The sequence below is a fragment of the Siniperca chuatsi genome, linkage group LG11, assembly GCF_020085105.1.
Source record: "Siniperca chuatsi isolate FFG_IHB_CAS linkage group LG11, ASM2008510v1, whole genome shotgun sequence".
NCBI classification, from domain to species: Eukaryota; Metazoa; Chordata; class Actinopteri; order Centrarchiformes; family Sinipercidae; genus Siniperca; species Siniperca chuatsi.
Window position 1 is genome coordinate 6,693,566 of NC_058052.1, and position 15,785 is coordinate 6,709,350.

At 38.8% G+C, this 15,785-nt stretch overlaps 1 protein-coding gene across 3 annotated transcripts in view; it reads left to right on the forward strand.

Moving 5' to 3' along the window:
- LOC122884277 (inositol polyphosphate-5-phosphatase A) overlaps positions 1 to 15,785 on the forward strand; it is a 144,636-nt gene that overhangs the window by 40,008 nt on the left and 88,843 nt on the right. For all 3 annotated transcript variants that reach the window (XM_044213983.1, XM_044213984.1, XM_044213985.1), the window contains 2 exons: positions 12,164 to 12,264; positions 12,639 to 12,726. In XM_044213983.1, the coding sequence (XP_044069918.1) occupies positions 12,164 to 12,264; positions 12,639 to 12,726 (189 nt within the window). The remainder of the gene's footprint in view (positions 1 to 12,163; positions 12,265 to 12,638; positions 12,727 to 15,785) is intronic.

Consider the following 15,785-nt stretch of genomic DNA (forward strand, 5'->3'; position numbering starts at 1 on the left):
TCGACTTAAATTGACGTTAGGTTCAGGTGGATATGTTCGTCTCTAGTGATTGGTTAGGGAAAATCGAATCCCCCTCCCCCATGGAAATCAGTTAGAGTGACGGTAATGTCGCACTGAAGATGGAAATGGAGTGTAACGAGTTGACAATTGTGTCTGATATCAGGCAACGTGGTTTTCTTTTTCAGTTGAAACTCTGTAGATGTTGTCAAGTGAAGGCATGTGCTTCCTAGAGCTATGTCTTCTTTGCAAAGAGAAAATCTAAATCTAGTTCTGCTGTAACCTATGTAGCCTATATTTATGTCTTTTCATAATCAACTGATCCTGTTTGGCAGTCTTTTTAAAAAATCTTGCAGACTAATGTTGGTTTAAGCCGCTGTGCTCTTATTCATCTTATTCACCCCTCTAAATGCATTGTTTTTTCAGAAAGCAAAAGCTTGAGCTCAGTCATGTTTCACATCTTACCTTTCATCTACATAGGAACCCCTGACTAACCACAACTCTTTCCACTGGGGTAAGGGAAGTGAGGCAGCTCGAACTCTTAACTGCTGTCTGTAAGTGCTGGTGAAAGTGACAGACACAGAGAGAAGAGAGAGGGAGTGAGACAGACGGTTTTACTAAGATTACCAAAATTGCTATTTTTTTTTCTGCACAACTCTGGTGTGGTTATGAAACAGTAAAGTCAGTATATAAATACATTCTGCAAGATGTTTTCATTAAAGTGCCACTTCCAGAGGGCATATTTATGCAGATTGGAGCAGACATCAGTATTTATATCTGTGTTATGTTTTTACTTGTGTACTTATTTGGTCAAAATTGTACTTATCAAAAACAAGTTTTATTTATCTTCTGCTATGATAGAGCCCTCTAAAGTAGTGTTTCACAGGGGCGTGAATTTTCTGGTTCTGACTGACAATGTCGATACTGGTAGTACTACAGATGAAAACGAGCTTACTCTCTGAATCCGCATGTTTATTAATTTGTGTCGTGATTTTGAATCATGGAGTAATGTACGGAGTGCTGACCTTACGGGACTACCTGTTGCCGTGGGTTTTGCCAGCTTAGACATTTGCCATCACCACAACTGGACCCATGAAAGAAAGACAGCTAACGCTAGCTTGTTAAAATAACATCAGTGGGAATCCGTGCTAACAGTAGCGAGCTAAGCTGTATAGTATCCACTTTCTGAGTGGAAGCTAGTTAGCCCAAATTAGCTTGCTAGCTTCCACTTTCCAAGTGTAAGACAAACTTTCTACATATGCTGAAAAACATGCACAACAGATGCAGTATTATTAGTTTATATTTCCTTACACAGAAAGTGAGAAAGATTCAAATTTCAGTCCACCAGTGTCACTTCATACAGAAGTTGGTACAAAGCTGTCAAAGTCAAATGTGACAGCACTTGATAAATAACCGACAGAATGACACAAAAGGAAAGTCAGATAGCAACTCGATAGATAATGAAAGACACCCAAGGAGAAACACACTGCTATAGAAAGAGAAGAAGAGACACAGAATGAAATTAGCTGTGTCTCCAAATTCATCAGTAAGGACGGCCAGAACTGAGCAATTCTTATAGCGTTACTCAATACTGCTGTCAGGCTAAATAGCCCAGTATTGATTTGTGTGTCAGTGATAGTAGCGTGCCAGTGCCAACCAAGGGGCATCAGAGCCATGAATGTCTGTAGCCTGATGATGTAGCGCCAGTGTCTTGGCTATACAGCAAGACAGGCCAAACAGGAGGAGGATCCTACCTGGGTAGCATCCAGGTACACAAGCAGTCAGTTACACCAGGCTTTAATGCTACAAGTGAGAGAGAGTTTTTTTTGTTTTGGAAAGTGAGTAGAAATCCATTGTTCAGTGTGAAGAGGACGATGTGAGGTTAAGGAGACACATTTTCACTCTAAAACAACACTTTTTCTCATCAGGAAGTGGGTTTCCAGTTGCAAACTTTATCTTGAAGAAGTATCCTGGAATAACTGCATGTGACCCAGACATTCATTTTCCAGTCATGACGCCACAATCCTAAGATGTGCGCTTATTGGTGAATGAATGAATAACTGTACAGTGTAGTTAGGACTGCTGAAGGAAACGTTTTGAAAGTGAAAGGTAAGGTAAAGAGAGGTATGGATACACTATGCTCATGAACTATTTCAAAAACTCAGACTCAGAGAGGGGCACACACTGCGTCACACTGACAGCAAGGGTTTCTATTCGAGGATGATGCATTATCTTTCCCTACACTTCATTCATAATGTAGTAGTTTTTTGGAGGAAATGTGTTTCTGTGGGCAGAAGTCAAACATACTTCTTGTTTCAAGTGTTCAAGTGAAGTGATTTTTTTATTTTTATATATGTTCAATATGTGTACATATGCAGACAAACTTGGTACTCTTCCTCAGGCAGCATCACTGCTACATGAAGAGTAGCTGCCTGGTTTTTTGTGTTTCTGTGGGCTCTTAGTGCCTGCATTTGTGCTCATATTACACATAAAAAATATATTGTTCACTTATCTGCATTAAAAGGCTCCCCTTCTTTTTTTCTGTCTGCTACTGCTCCCACAGAAGCAGTGGAAGAAGCAGATTCTTCCACTGCTTCCATGTGGACAGTGCGACAGCGGTTGGAGAGTAGCTGGAAAAAGTTAGTTGGTTAGTTCAGACCAGGATGTAAACTAAGTAAATAAACGACACCTCAAACACTGTTGAGAAGTCTTATTTACTATTCCCAGGAAGCATTGGTGCATTGCATTGGTGCATTGCTTGTGACAGAAAATATTCCAGACTCCACACACACACACACACACACACACACACACACACACACACACACACACACACACACACACACACACACACACAGCCTGACTGTCATCATTCTGTTTAGCCCCAAGCATATACAAGATTACTGCCTTTCAAATATTGTAGCAAGGACATAAACATGTATACTTTCAGCCTAAAGTGATAATATTCAGATGATTAGATGGTTCACAACTCAACTAAACAGGATGTTTGAAATTTGCAACAATACTTAGTATGGTGAGTAGTGCAGTACATGTACATTTATAGTGCAGTACATGTCAAAGACCTCAGAACAATTCTGTGGACACAAGGCATTTGAGATCTGTATTTTACTGCAGTGCATCTGCAATCAAATGCTCCATCTATAATGGATTGCCTCAAGTGGGAGTCATAGATTTCCTCAAATAAACTGAACACACATCATACAGATTAAATTTGATGCAGGACTAATAACCAAGAAGTGAATACTGAATGCATGATTAGGTTTCCTGGTAATTGCCAGACTAATAAGTTCCATTAAGTCTTCTTTATGCCACCTCAAATCAACAGCGTTTGTTACTAAGAGCTTAAAGGTGGGTGGTGGTTCTTACATGTATTAAACGCTTTTTTATTGCCATTATGTGAACAGATTGTAATGCAACTTAAAAAATGAGACCTTCCCCGACTTTCTGTGTTGCCTATAACTGACTGATTTCTATGTAAAGGACTCAGGATGTTTTTTCCACGAAAATCCAAATGATTTGACGTTTTTGTGCACCCCAGAGTGCCTTGCCTCTCTTCAGCTCTCCTGCAGCGCTAACAGTGTGCAACAATAGCTAACATTACCTTAGAAATGGGGTCTGCTAATGTCATCAAATGACCGGCACCCACCTATGACAGCTACAGTAGCTTGGAAAATAGCGATATGGGGCACTGAATTTGATGAACTTACTGTTTTATCAGACCAAAAATGAGAAGTATTAGCTTAACAGTAGACTTTAATTGAGGTCAAGGGAAATATTCATGACACCGTTATAAAAGCATTTGACAGTGTAATAAAACTTACTGACATCTTTATGACAAGTTCGAATGGTTTCACTTGAGGTCAAGGGAATTATTCATGACACAATTCTAATGGTCTCATGACAGGCATTGTCAAAACCAAGCACATATGACAGTATAATGTAACGTTAACACATAAAGTTAAATAGTTTATTTTATGGATGATAATTAGGCCTGCTATGGCATGTTTATGACAGGTTATGTTTTCTTGGTTCTTCATAAAGACTCCTTCATGTTCATGTCTTATGCACCCACCATCAAATAAAGTGTTATCAAAAAATCTTTTTTTTTTTTTTAAGTATTCATTTTGTTAATTGCAATTTTGCACAAGTCAAAACAAACACTAAGGATATACAGTATATACTGATTTATTAGTAAAAAATTCAGTTCAACTTCAAAGTTAGTAAAGCAAACTCAATTTAAATAAGATATATGCTGTATGCCACAGCTGAATAGCTGTGCATTAATGAAATATTGCCTGCTTGACAGCATTCTGGTTTCCTGTAGTGCTCTGTATATTGTCCTATACTGTCTTGTACAGGAGAGGAATGTAGAGAGAGGAATGTCAGTCTGAAACTATTGCTTCCATGCTTCCAGAATCATATGATCTGCTTAATGAGGTAACTTAAGCATCGTGTTAACCACGGACAAGCTGTAACCCACACTGTACATTTACTGCCAATAGACAACTTAATTTCTAACCTTTCCCTCTGCTTCGATCGCCAACACCTGTCTGCTCTGAGTGCAGTCAACATACACCCTCTCTCTCTCTCTCTCGCTCACCCACACACTCACTACTCACTGCCCTGTTCCTTAAAAGAGCCACACACTGTCACTGGCGTGCCAAAACATGTCGATTGCCAGGTGATTCCAGCCTGTATGTTTTCTTTAGCACTGAGAATATTGGATATCATAAGCATTGTGTGTGTGTGTGTGTAGAGGCATGTCCTGGTTACGGCTGTTGAGGAATTCTGTCTGCATTGTGCAGCAGGCTTGCGCACTTTAGAGGAAAGTATCATTTCTGCTAATGTGTGTGCATTGAGAAAGAGGGAAAGGAAAGCATGTAGAGAGAGAGAGAGAGAGAGAGAAAGAGAGGTGTGCCCCTGTGTGAACCAGGCAGGCCTGTATCCTCATGCCAGCTCTGTGCTGCTGCCGGCTGACGTCATGGAAAGAAGCATCAGACTCTGAACTCGGCACGGCTAGGAACAACCAGCAGTGACAGCTAGAGTCAACTATAATCAGCCACGCTGCGCTAACTCATCGTGACCCCTCTGCACACACAATACACTCACTGTGTCTTCTGGTCCATTGCCTGCTATTTGGTCATGAACTCGTCAAACAGTGACGTGTTTTTCACAAAAAAAAAAAAAAAAAACCTCAGAGGATATGAAAAAGAAAAGCTGTTAAACTGGTGCAACTACAGCAAAGGGCATTGGACAAGGTTGCCTGCTGGTACCTGCAGTGTCTGTATATCACTGTGTTTTCTTGCTGTTGTGTCTTGTTTTCTCCAGCTTTTCAGCACAGTGAATGGAATAGCAAATCTGCAGCTTGAGGGAATTCCTTGAGGAAATACAATTATTTATTTTAGGTCACACCTCGATCATTGTTCATGGACATGTTTGCTCTAGCTACCGCAAAACCTGCTACAATGCTGTCCGTTTCTCCTCTTGAACTGACTCTATGTAGCTTTCTTACTCTTTTTGCAGAAGCTGTGTTTTCCGACACTGCCTCTTCATACCAAGCATGTTTGGAGCAGTTTAGACAAACTCTGCTTGTTTAGTTCAGTTTATCTGGGCAGATGAGAACAAACTAAACGGCAACAAGATGTCTGCAAATGTAGGTCTCTTTTCTAAGAGAACCGCAGTGCATTTCTGCAAGTAAGAATGTAATCTTAACCATTTACAGGAATCTTCCCCTCAGTGTAAGGTTTTAGGGGTGTGACGAAACAGATATTAACATCTCGCGGTCAGCACATACTCATACATGCAACGGCTGATATAACAAAATAAAATAAATTTGTGTTAATGCTCATTCACCTTTTTCTTCATGTGTTTTTAACTGGTATGAGACGGCAAATTAGTTATTAGTTATAGTTAGTGAACTAGGTAAGTTGACTGTTAGCTACCAAGTAACAGACCAGCTACGTCAAAGTAATTGCTGATAGCTAACTCTCAACATTGGTCTGTTAGCTAAACAGATAAGTAATAACCTACAAACATTGTTTTAATGTTAGCTACATTAACTTAGAGCTCAAAGGTAACGTTTAATAATGTTAACGTTATAACAAAGTTATTACCCTAACATTTGACCACTAAGCCGTTGATTTCATGCCAATCAAGAGTAACGTTAATGTAAACGTACAACATGATAACGACAAGGAGAATTGCTCGTCTTCACTCCTAAATCCTACTTCATAATATCTCAAGACAAATCCAGCAAGCCAGTTATGTTACAATCTACACAAAAAGTGGAGCCCAGGCATTATCATCCATAACGTTGTCTTGCAATGAGAATGAAAGACAATTGCGACAAGTCCATGAAGAGTTCTGCTGAAGGCACAAAGTAAGCCTTTCCAAACAAAACTTGCTTTATCAACAAAAATATCTCCTCATTTACAGTTAGCAAGGCTCTTCAACCTCTCCTCTCATCATCAACACAAACCCCATGCTGGTTGACCAGAAAAAATGGAAAAACAGGAAGTGATGATGAAATAGAGAGAGAGAGATATCTTACCTTATATACAATTTATGACAATTAATATATTAATTACATTACGTGTGTTTCTCTCCTGTGTTTATGATTGTAGTTGCCTGCCAATATAGGCCATAATACTGAATCTATTTAGGATTTCTACTTAAAAGATATCACTTAATGTAGTATTAGCCATTCAGAATACCAAAGACAGTTCTTACATATTAAGTTCAGGCAAAATTGAAAACAAAAATCAGGACTCTCACCCAGTCTCAGGTTATGTCATTTACACGTAAGCAAAGCAGGGTCATTTGCCTGCTCCACATGTGTGCAGTAGACTGGTTTGAATGGGAATCCAGCATTGCTGCTGCAGGAGTATAAACAGTGCTTTGCATTGCACCACACTGAATTGAATATACCCACAGCCAATTTGCATTGGAAACGTCTTTGGACCATCACAGGCCAGTGATCGTGTCAGCTCCCCACATCCAGTCCTGTGATCTGTAAATTGCAAAGATGCACAGTGTTGAAGGCCATCATTGATTTGATGTTTCGTAAGTCTGTAATTACAGTCTGTAATTACACTGTATTATTGATCCTGAAGACTAAACCCCAGGCCTGCCTGACATAGAGATGTATTGGAATTAAAGCCGTTTATTAAGAGATATAACATTAAATCAAAGATTAAAATTAAATTAAAAGTAACTTGATGAACTCCAGATTGTCTCCCGAAGCCCCATATTTCCCATATTACGTTCACAGAATCTTTTGCGTGAGTGAATGCACCACAGTTGGACAAAAAAAACCAACAAAGAATCGTACGTCAGCTCACAAACTCCTCGGATTCCTGTGATAATTTTTCACCTCTAAATAGGAACCATGAAATAGGACTCAGGCTCTCCTGATTAGTCCTCATCACTCACCACTTCAACTGAAATGTACTCCTTTACTGATTTTACCACTTATATGTAGGGCTGGGCGATATATTGAATATATTCGAAATATTCAAATATCAATTAATGTGAGATATAGCAGATGACCATATCGTCATATTTGAGTTTTCAGTCTTTCCGTTGGTCAATGCTGAGGGGTAGTTAGGTTAACTTTACTTTAGTGTGTACATAAAGTGTTTAGTTAAGCTCAGGTTACAGTATAATAGTTACTGAAAGGCTGTGTGTTGTTTGCTGCCACAGAAAAGAAATAAAAAGTGCCTGTTTATGTAACGTTACGCCGTCTTGCTCAGCCGGTTACACACAGGTGCAGTTAGGCTGTGGGTGTGCTAACCAGAGGTGGAAGAAGTACTCAGGTCCATTTCTTAAAGTTTTTTTTTTACCAATGCTTAGACACAATTTCTGAAACTATGGCTCATTTTGTCAAAACTTAACACACAAACCCACAGCTACACACACAACATGCAAAACATCACATACTTCATCCAAAACTTTTTTAACTCTTGTAAAAATGGTATTTTTGCATCAAAACGCTACACACAAATATCAAAGAATAACTCCTTCTGCATGCCAACTACACACTCATGTGATAAATGGAAAACAGTACTAGCATGTGTCTCTTGTATTTTCAGTGTGCAGGGCACAGTAGTCTGCTGTAAAAGTTTGTCATATAGTATGCACACGTAGCCTACATCTATTTTCACAAATATAATGTATGCAAATTCAGTATATATACACAATAAAACAAATACAAGGGGAATGTTTTTTATGTACTGTATTTTTTTTGCATGAACAGTAACATACAACACATGCTGTATACAGTAAAAGAGAACAAAAATAGGCTTGTTACTGTGAACTACTGTAAATGTAAGTGGTACTATACAGTATTACAGTAGCACAGTACAGTCAAGTTCTGATTTCTAAGTGAACAAATTAGCCGTAAGTGTTTTCATCTGTGAGGACTGGGTTTGGATAATCGATGAATGGCAGTGTCCTCCAAAAGAAACACAGGGATTTAAGTTTTGATCTAATGTAGAGAACTGTGTTTAGTGTTTTGCAAAAGTGTGTTTTAGAATTGCTAAATGAGTGTAAAGCAGATAATGTGCTTATGGTTTAGCATACCAGGTCAATAGATAGGCTACATGAGTTAGTGGTTTCAGTAATTGTACCAATTTTTGTGTCTTAGCAATACCAATCCCACTTTGAAAATACTCCACTACAAGTAGAAGTTCTACATTCTAAACCTTAAGGTAAAAGTATTTAAGTACTATAGCAAAATTTACTTAAAGTACTCGCTCACAGTAAAATGGTCCCCGTCCTTGTTTTATTATTATATATGATGTTTTTGGCTTAATATTACTGCTGCATTAATGTGTATGTTGTATTTTACTGCTGTAGATGTTTATGGTTGTGCTGATTTTAAAGGTCCAGTGTGTAGGATTTAGTGGCATCTAGTGGTGAAATTGCAGATTGCAACCATTTGAGTACCGCTCGCCTCACCCTCCGCTTCCAAGCATGTGGGAGAAATTACAGTGGCCGCGAAACTTGCGTAAAATGTCAAAGGTCCTATCTAGAGCCAGTGTTTGGTTTGTCCGTTTTAGGCTACTGTAGAAACATGGCGGTGCAACATGGCGGCCTCCGTGGAAGGGGACCCGCTCCCTCTGTAGATATAAACAGCTTATTCTAAGGTAATGAAAACATTCGATCAAACAACGATTCTTATTTTCAGGTGATTATACAATAATGAAAACATACTTATATAAATATTATATTCCATTTCTGCCAATAGCTCCTTCTAAATGTTACACACTGGACCTTTAACTACTTTATATACATACTGTTGGGTAGTTTAATCTACAGCAATGCATTATATTCTACAATCTGTTTGCACTATATGAGAATTTACAGTATGTTATTTTAGAGAAAATATGTATATCGAGATATATATTGTATTTTGCGGCATAGCCTAAAAATATTGAGATATTATTTATGAAATATCGCCCAGCCTTACTTACATGTCAACAGACATTTGAACTGCATTCATATTTTACACCTCGACTGACAATTCAACCGCTTTCATCTTTTACTCATCAAATGGCATTTCAGTTGCTTTCACCACTTACACGTCAACTAACATTTCAACTGCATTTGTCTCAACTGACCGTCTTTAACTGACATTTGAACCCATGTTAATGGTTACACTTTGACTGACACTTCAAACCCTTTCAGTTATCAGGTCAACAACTTTCACTGTTCATATAGAATTTGCTACTGTACAACTGCTTTCAGTTCTTGCAATTCAGCTGGCACTGACAAACTGATATCTTATTTCAGTTTATGTACTTAATCTGGCACTAATTCATCTCAGGACTTCATTTTAACTGACACTTCCGGTTTGGTTTAATTTATCACCTATGCTTCTACTGACATTTCAACTTCTTTCAGTGCTTACACCTAAACTGAAACTTGAACTCCTTTTCGCAATTGCACTTCAACTGAAACTTCACTCAGTGGTTACACTGAAGTTGACACTTCATTCATTGCTTACACCAAAAAGGGAACTTCTTTCAGCTCTTCTATTTTTATTTGCTAATTTAACTCCTTTAAGTATTTGGAGTTCGGCTGTCACTTCAACTACAAATTCATCTGGTTCAATTATTTCAAATGTTTTAACTACATGTTTTCAGCAGTGAGCACACTTTCATTTTCTTCAGAAATGTAGCCCTTTTCTAGTTTGAGGAAAGTCATGATCGAGGTTTGTTGTGTGTCTTTTAATACATGTGTCACAAGGTGTGTCACATGGTCTTGTCTCTGATTTAAAATTAACAACACAACCTGATGGAGCATTCTGGATGTATGCTGTGATCCCTAAGTAAAGGATTGTGAATTTGGAAGATATTGACTTTGATTTAGACTTTAGTAGGGCAGTACATACTCTAACAGGCCTCAGTTTGACAAATATGTAATTTAGTCAAATGGAAACCTCCTTGGAATTCAAATGTTGTCAAGAGAGAGCGAAAAGAGAGGATGAGCGACCACACTTCTATCAAACACATCAGCGTCTGACATCCTTGTGAGGTTGAGAAATGGTCCCATATGGCAGTGCTCTGTTAGTCATGTCAGCACGGCCAGACAGGCTTTTCTCACCACTGCCACAGCAGCTGTCACCGTCTGAGGGTTGTTTAGAGAGGCCACTGCTGTTGTTGCCCATCGTAAAATCATGTTTTAGATACAATGTTTGGCGTGTCAATATTTCGGTCACTACTAAACTCAAATGTCAACATAATTTCTTGTTAACAGTGGTAGATTTAATTGGATATTAGTCACAGGTTTGCTCTTTGCCAAAGTAAATTAAGGTCACTGGTTGATGCTGTTTGGTTTTGGGCTGATAGCATTGGTGATTCTGGTAATGAAATTACCACCTGGATACTGTCTCTTTGCCAACACAGACCTGAATTTACAGCCTGGAAAGATAAATAGAATGCAGTCGATTAACACAAGCACGTGCATGTTAGTGTGTGCACGCACACATACACGTCCCACACGTCACATTCGAGACTGACATTAGTTGCAAGCTCCTTGAGAGTGTGACCTTTTCCATCGTGAGTTGATGGGTCCACTAATCTTTCCAAGTTTGAGCTGCTGTAGGTCCCCGCTCTTGGGTCATCGGGCTAAGTGACAAGCCATAGGTTGATGGAAAATCCATAGTGTTATTGCCATACATTACTTTTATTTGATTGGGCCTGTAGTGAGCAAAATGCAACGCTGAGGTGGGGTGCTGCTGAAGTAGCAGGGCTCCGTTCGGGTCCAGGGACCATTTGTCGCTCCTCCACCCCCCAATACCCAGTGACATTGATGTATGTCCTCTGCCTACCATCCATTGGCCCGACCCTGTGAGTGCTTGTGAGTGCTCTAAATCACTCTGTGGTATTGATTTTCCATTAGAGGTCAGCCACTCTGAACACCTCTGACAGGGTGCTCACAAACACCTCACTATGTGTAAGAGGGAATATTAAAGGAAAGCAACATGAGGTTATGTGACTCTGGATTGGATAGCTTGCAGGAAGTGAGTCTTACTACTTTCACTTTATATACAGTATATACATTTATATTAATTACAGAACATGCATGCAAGTTTATATTCATTTCATAACTTCTTTTTTTTTCCTGTAACAGTATTTACTGGAGTCTTGTCCATATTCTAATAAACATTCCTGACATATTCCTGCAGCAATGGAGCTGTTATTGGTATAGTGAGTGATGTGTCAACACGAGTGGTGACATGTGAGCATCTGTCACACCCTGCTGTATACATACATTCTGTGCTGCAGGCACATCCCTGATGGTAGATGAAGAGGGGCCAGCGTTATGCTTGTGGAACAAGCTCACTAAGTGCCTTCTGCCTACATTAGCAAGGCACTTTGTCTTGTGTAAATATAGTAGCATGTCACAGAGTCGAGTTAGGAAGAATTGTAGAGGCGCAGGCGCCACGCTCATATAGGTTTTGTGCTCGACTGAATAATTCAACTTAAGGTTTGTTTATTATGAGCAAATGGGCTTACTGTAGTGTTGTTACAGCTGTTATGGATGCACTTGCATTGAAAAATAAAGTGCAGTGGAACTGTTTTCCCTTTCCCTCCTTTATGACCTGTGTTTCTCCCCCCCCCCCCACTCTCTTCTCTTACAGACAGTACAGTCGCATAAGCCTCACTTCTTGGCAGTGCACTGTCAAGAGGTTGGCGGGAAGAATTATGAGGCGTCCATGTCACACGTGGATAGTTTTGTCAAGTAAGTATTGTGCTCATGATGTGGTAATTTGCCTAAATGTTATTTTTTTTTTAGTTTATTATAATGGTAATAGCGGAGCAGTTTCTATGATAGGGAAACACCTACTTGATGGCTTGTGGGACACGGAGCAGTAGTCTGTTTTAAACTGAACAGACTACTCCCCCCACTGGTTGCATCACAGCTGCACGTCAGCACAGCAAAATATGTTGTTTTCTTTTGAAAGAATATGCCTTATAGTGTAAATCTTGGATCAGGATAAATATGAACTTGATTGAATTAACTTTAAATGTGGTTCAACTTGAAGAAAACTTAGATGCTTTTGGATTTGATTGACATTTCCTGATATATCTCTGTGTGTGTGTTCTGTCCGTCAGAGAGCTGTTGTCCAGTGATGCCATGAAGGAGTACAGCAGAGTCCGCGTCTACCTCGATGAGAACTACAAATCCCAGGAGCATTTCACAGTAAGTGCTGTTACATGATACATGGATGGTGCGTTCACATTCTATGGGGAAGTACACACAAACTCTTGGAATTTGAAGTGGTTTTCACGTGTGTTGCTTACGTGGCTCGACAGTGATTTGATTCAATTACACATTAAATAAACTTAGAATGACTTGAGAAAAACTATCCATATTCTCATACAAGGGAGCAAACATTGTTCTAAAATTAAAAAAAGTAATATTTCTATCATTTCCCTAAACACTGAAGACCTCAGACTTGTTGCATCAAACAGTGTTGTCAAACTAGAAGTCTCCTTTCAAATAGTAAAGCCCGAAAGAATTCAATTTCCCACCTCTTGCCTGATCCATTTTGACCACACATTTCACTCTAAACATTAGTAATAGTTCTCCAGTACCACTGTCATTAGCAGTAGTAATTTTAGCAGTAGAAGTAATAGCAGCAGTAGCAGTGGCAGCGGCAGTTTAATGAGTCATTACACTTTAATGCTAAATAGTATTTTCAATCTTGACAGCCCCCCATTTCTCTGAATTCTGACCTAAGTCATTTTGTGAACTCAGCTCTGAAATGAGGACACTGTGGTGGAATGGAAGCTTGTGGTTGGAATTGCAACGTCCATTTGCTATAGTTAGAAGATAAACTCAAAACTATCCCCCACTATGTGCATTCATGTTAGGTGGGAAAAGGCCAAGTGTGACTGTTGAAAACGTTGACTGTGGTGTTTGGTTTTGAGTTGCTTACAATGAGTTTAATTCAAGAATACATCTTTTACGGGGTTTGTCTTATTAAGATCGGAATACAACATAAGCTAAGGAACACAGGAACTTGACCGGCATCTGTTGGTTGACACAAAGAAAAACTATATATTGATACTTCATGAGATCTTCTCATTGTGTTGTGCATAGAGAGGAATTGCTTGGAGTAAATGTTAGTGAACTCTAGACTGAAATCCCAGCTTAATATACCTATAACAACAGCAGATGGCCACCAGGTGGCAGTAGATATTAGGAAATAATTTAGTTGTCAGAGCTCAGGTTAAAACTTTAAATGTTTTGGGACTGCTTCTTTATTGATTATCAGGATTTATTAACAAATCACAGATTCCTTAGCATTAGCTTATAGTTATGTTTCGTTAACAAAAACAAGTTTTAATAGAGTTAATTTTAAAGCAATGGATACACAGGCTAAAAACACCTTGGCCTAAATAATATAACTAAAAGTCAATGCCAATATTAGAATTTGTCCAGTTTTGCAAAAGTCTCCTGTCCAAGTGAGATAACGTGTTACACTGTCCTCTGAAAGATACATGTTAACGTTCCCTCATCTTCATATATCAAGTTTCCTGTTTAACTGGCACATCAGTAAATAATACTAGCATCTATGAATATAATTTGGCCATGTATGGAATTATACTTATGATAGAATCTTTATTCTTGGTGAATGTCCCTTTTTATTCATTTATTTGTTCCCCAGCTGAATAGATATTTTGCATATGGCCACTTGGTGGAGCCAGATCCTTAAACCTACCAGCAGAAGCAGAGGACTTCAGCCCTGTGCTCTGTAACCATCCTGAGGTTTACAAGGAAACGTGCTTTTAAGTGTAGTTTTATGTCAGCTGCTTATTTGACAGACTACAGATATGTCAGATGATCATGTCTGCATTCCCAGGAGATTATGTGGAAAAAGGACTATAGAATAATATGTAGAGATTGCTCCATATATGGACTGGTCCCAGTTTGTCAGTGATGAGTGTGAGTTGAGTGTGTCTTGGTTGTCCTCCATGTTTTTTGGCGTTATCACCACGCTACACTGCACCTCCACAAACACTCATAAATCACAGCACCCACTGAGTCACATTTGCTCTTTTCAAAAAAAAATTACAACCATTGGCCTTTAGAAACTATAATTATCTGCCATTTCATATAAGCGCTGCTAATATCCCGGCATTATGAGCTGTTTATTTAATGGTGTTTGTCTAGAGATTAACCTTTTTGATGTATTTTCATTTTCATCAAATAGAGATGGCAGTTTGTGCTTCTCTTTGTGAATCAGTCAGTGGAAAGGGAAACATCTGATGTGCTTTCTATGATGTTGATATTGAAATCCTGGCAACAGTAAATATGAATAGACTCTCCAGTCTTTCTCACACAGGGCTTGCCATTTAGCTTTGATGACATCACCCATATTTGTTTTCTCAATCTTCGATTTTTTCCCCCCCGTGCTCCGGGGATAATTGTTTGTTGTCTGCCCCGCCTGTCAATTTTCAGATAATGTAAGTGGGAACACTTTTCTGGGTCCAGAGCTTCCACTTTGTATGAGCTTGTGTTTTGTTGTGTTTCTGTATGCGGTTATGTGTGTGTAGTTTCTTTGGACGTAGACAAGTGAAGGTTTTGGATGAGTGGGAGTGTAGTAATGTGGCGAGTGTTAGGTAAAGGCCAGTGAGATTGTTTACATGCCTGCCTGGTGTGAGAGTGTGTTTTGAACTGCATTTCTGTGCCAGTGACAGAGAGGAATGTGATTGATAAATTAATGTGTGAAGTTCTATTATGAGAGACCCTTTTTTTTGCAACTGTGATAAGAGCTTAAAAAATTCGTCAATTAGATGATTGACACCAACTTAATCAGCCACAAATTTCTTAAGCAAAAATGAGAGAAAATTCACTGGTTCCAGCTTCCCAGATGGGATTTTTTGCTGGTTTTCTCAGTCTTCTGTGACAGTAAATTGAATCTCTTTGGGTTTTGGAGTTTTGATTGGACAAAACAAGCAATTTGATTATGTCAATTTTGGCTCTGTTTGGGGAAATTGTGATGGCTGTTTATTTATTTATTTATTTATTTATTTTGTACTGTTTTCTGGACGTTGAATGAATCGAGAAAATATTCGGTATATAATCGGTAATAAAAATAATCATTAGTTGAAGCCCTAACTGTGCTTAAATATGAAGAAATTATAAAAACCTTAAATATCTATTTAACAAGTGGACTTACTTACTTACTATATTAAAATACTGAAGAAGCTGATAAACCAATCCCCCTTTTTCAGTTAGTCAGAACAGTGGAC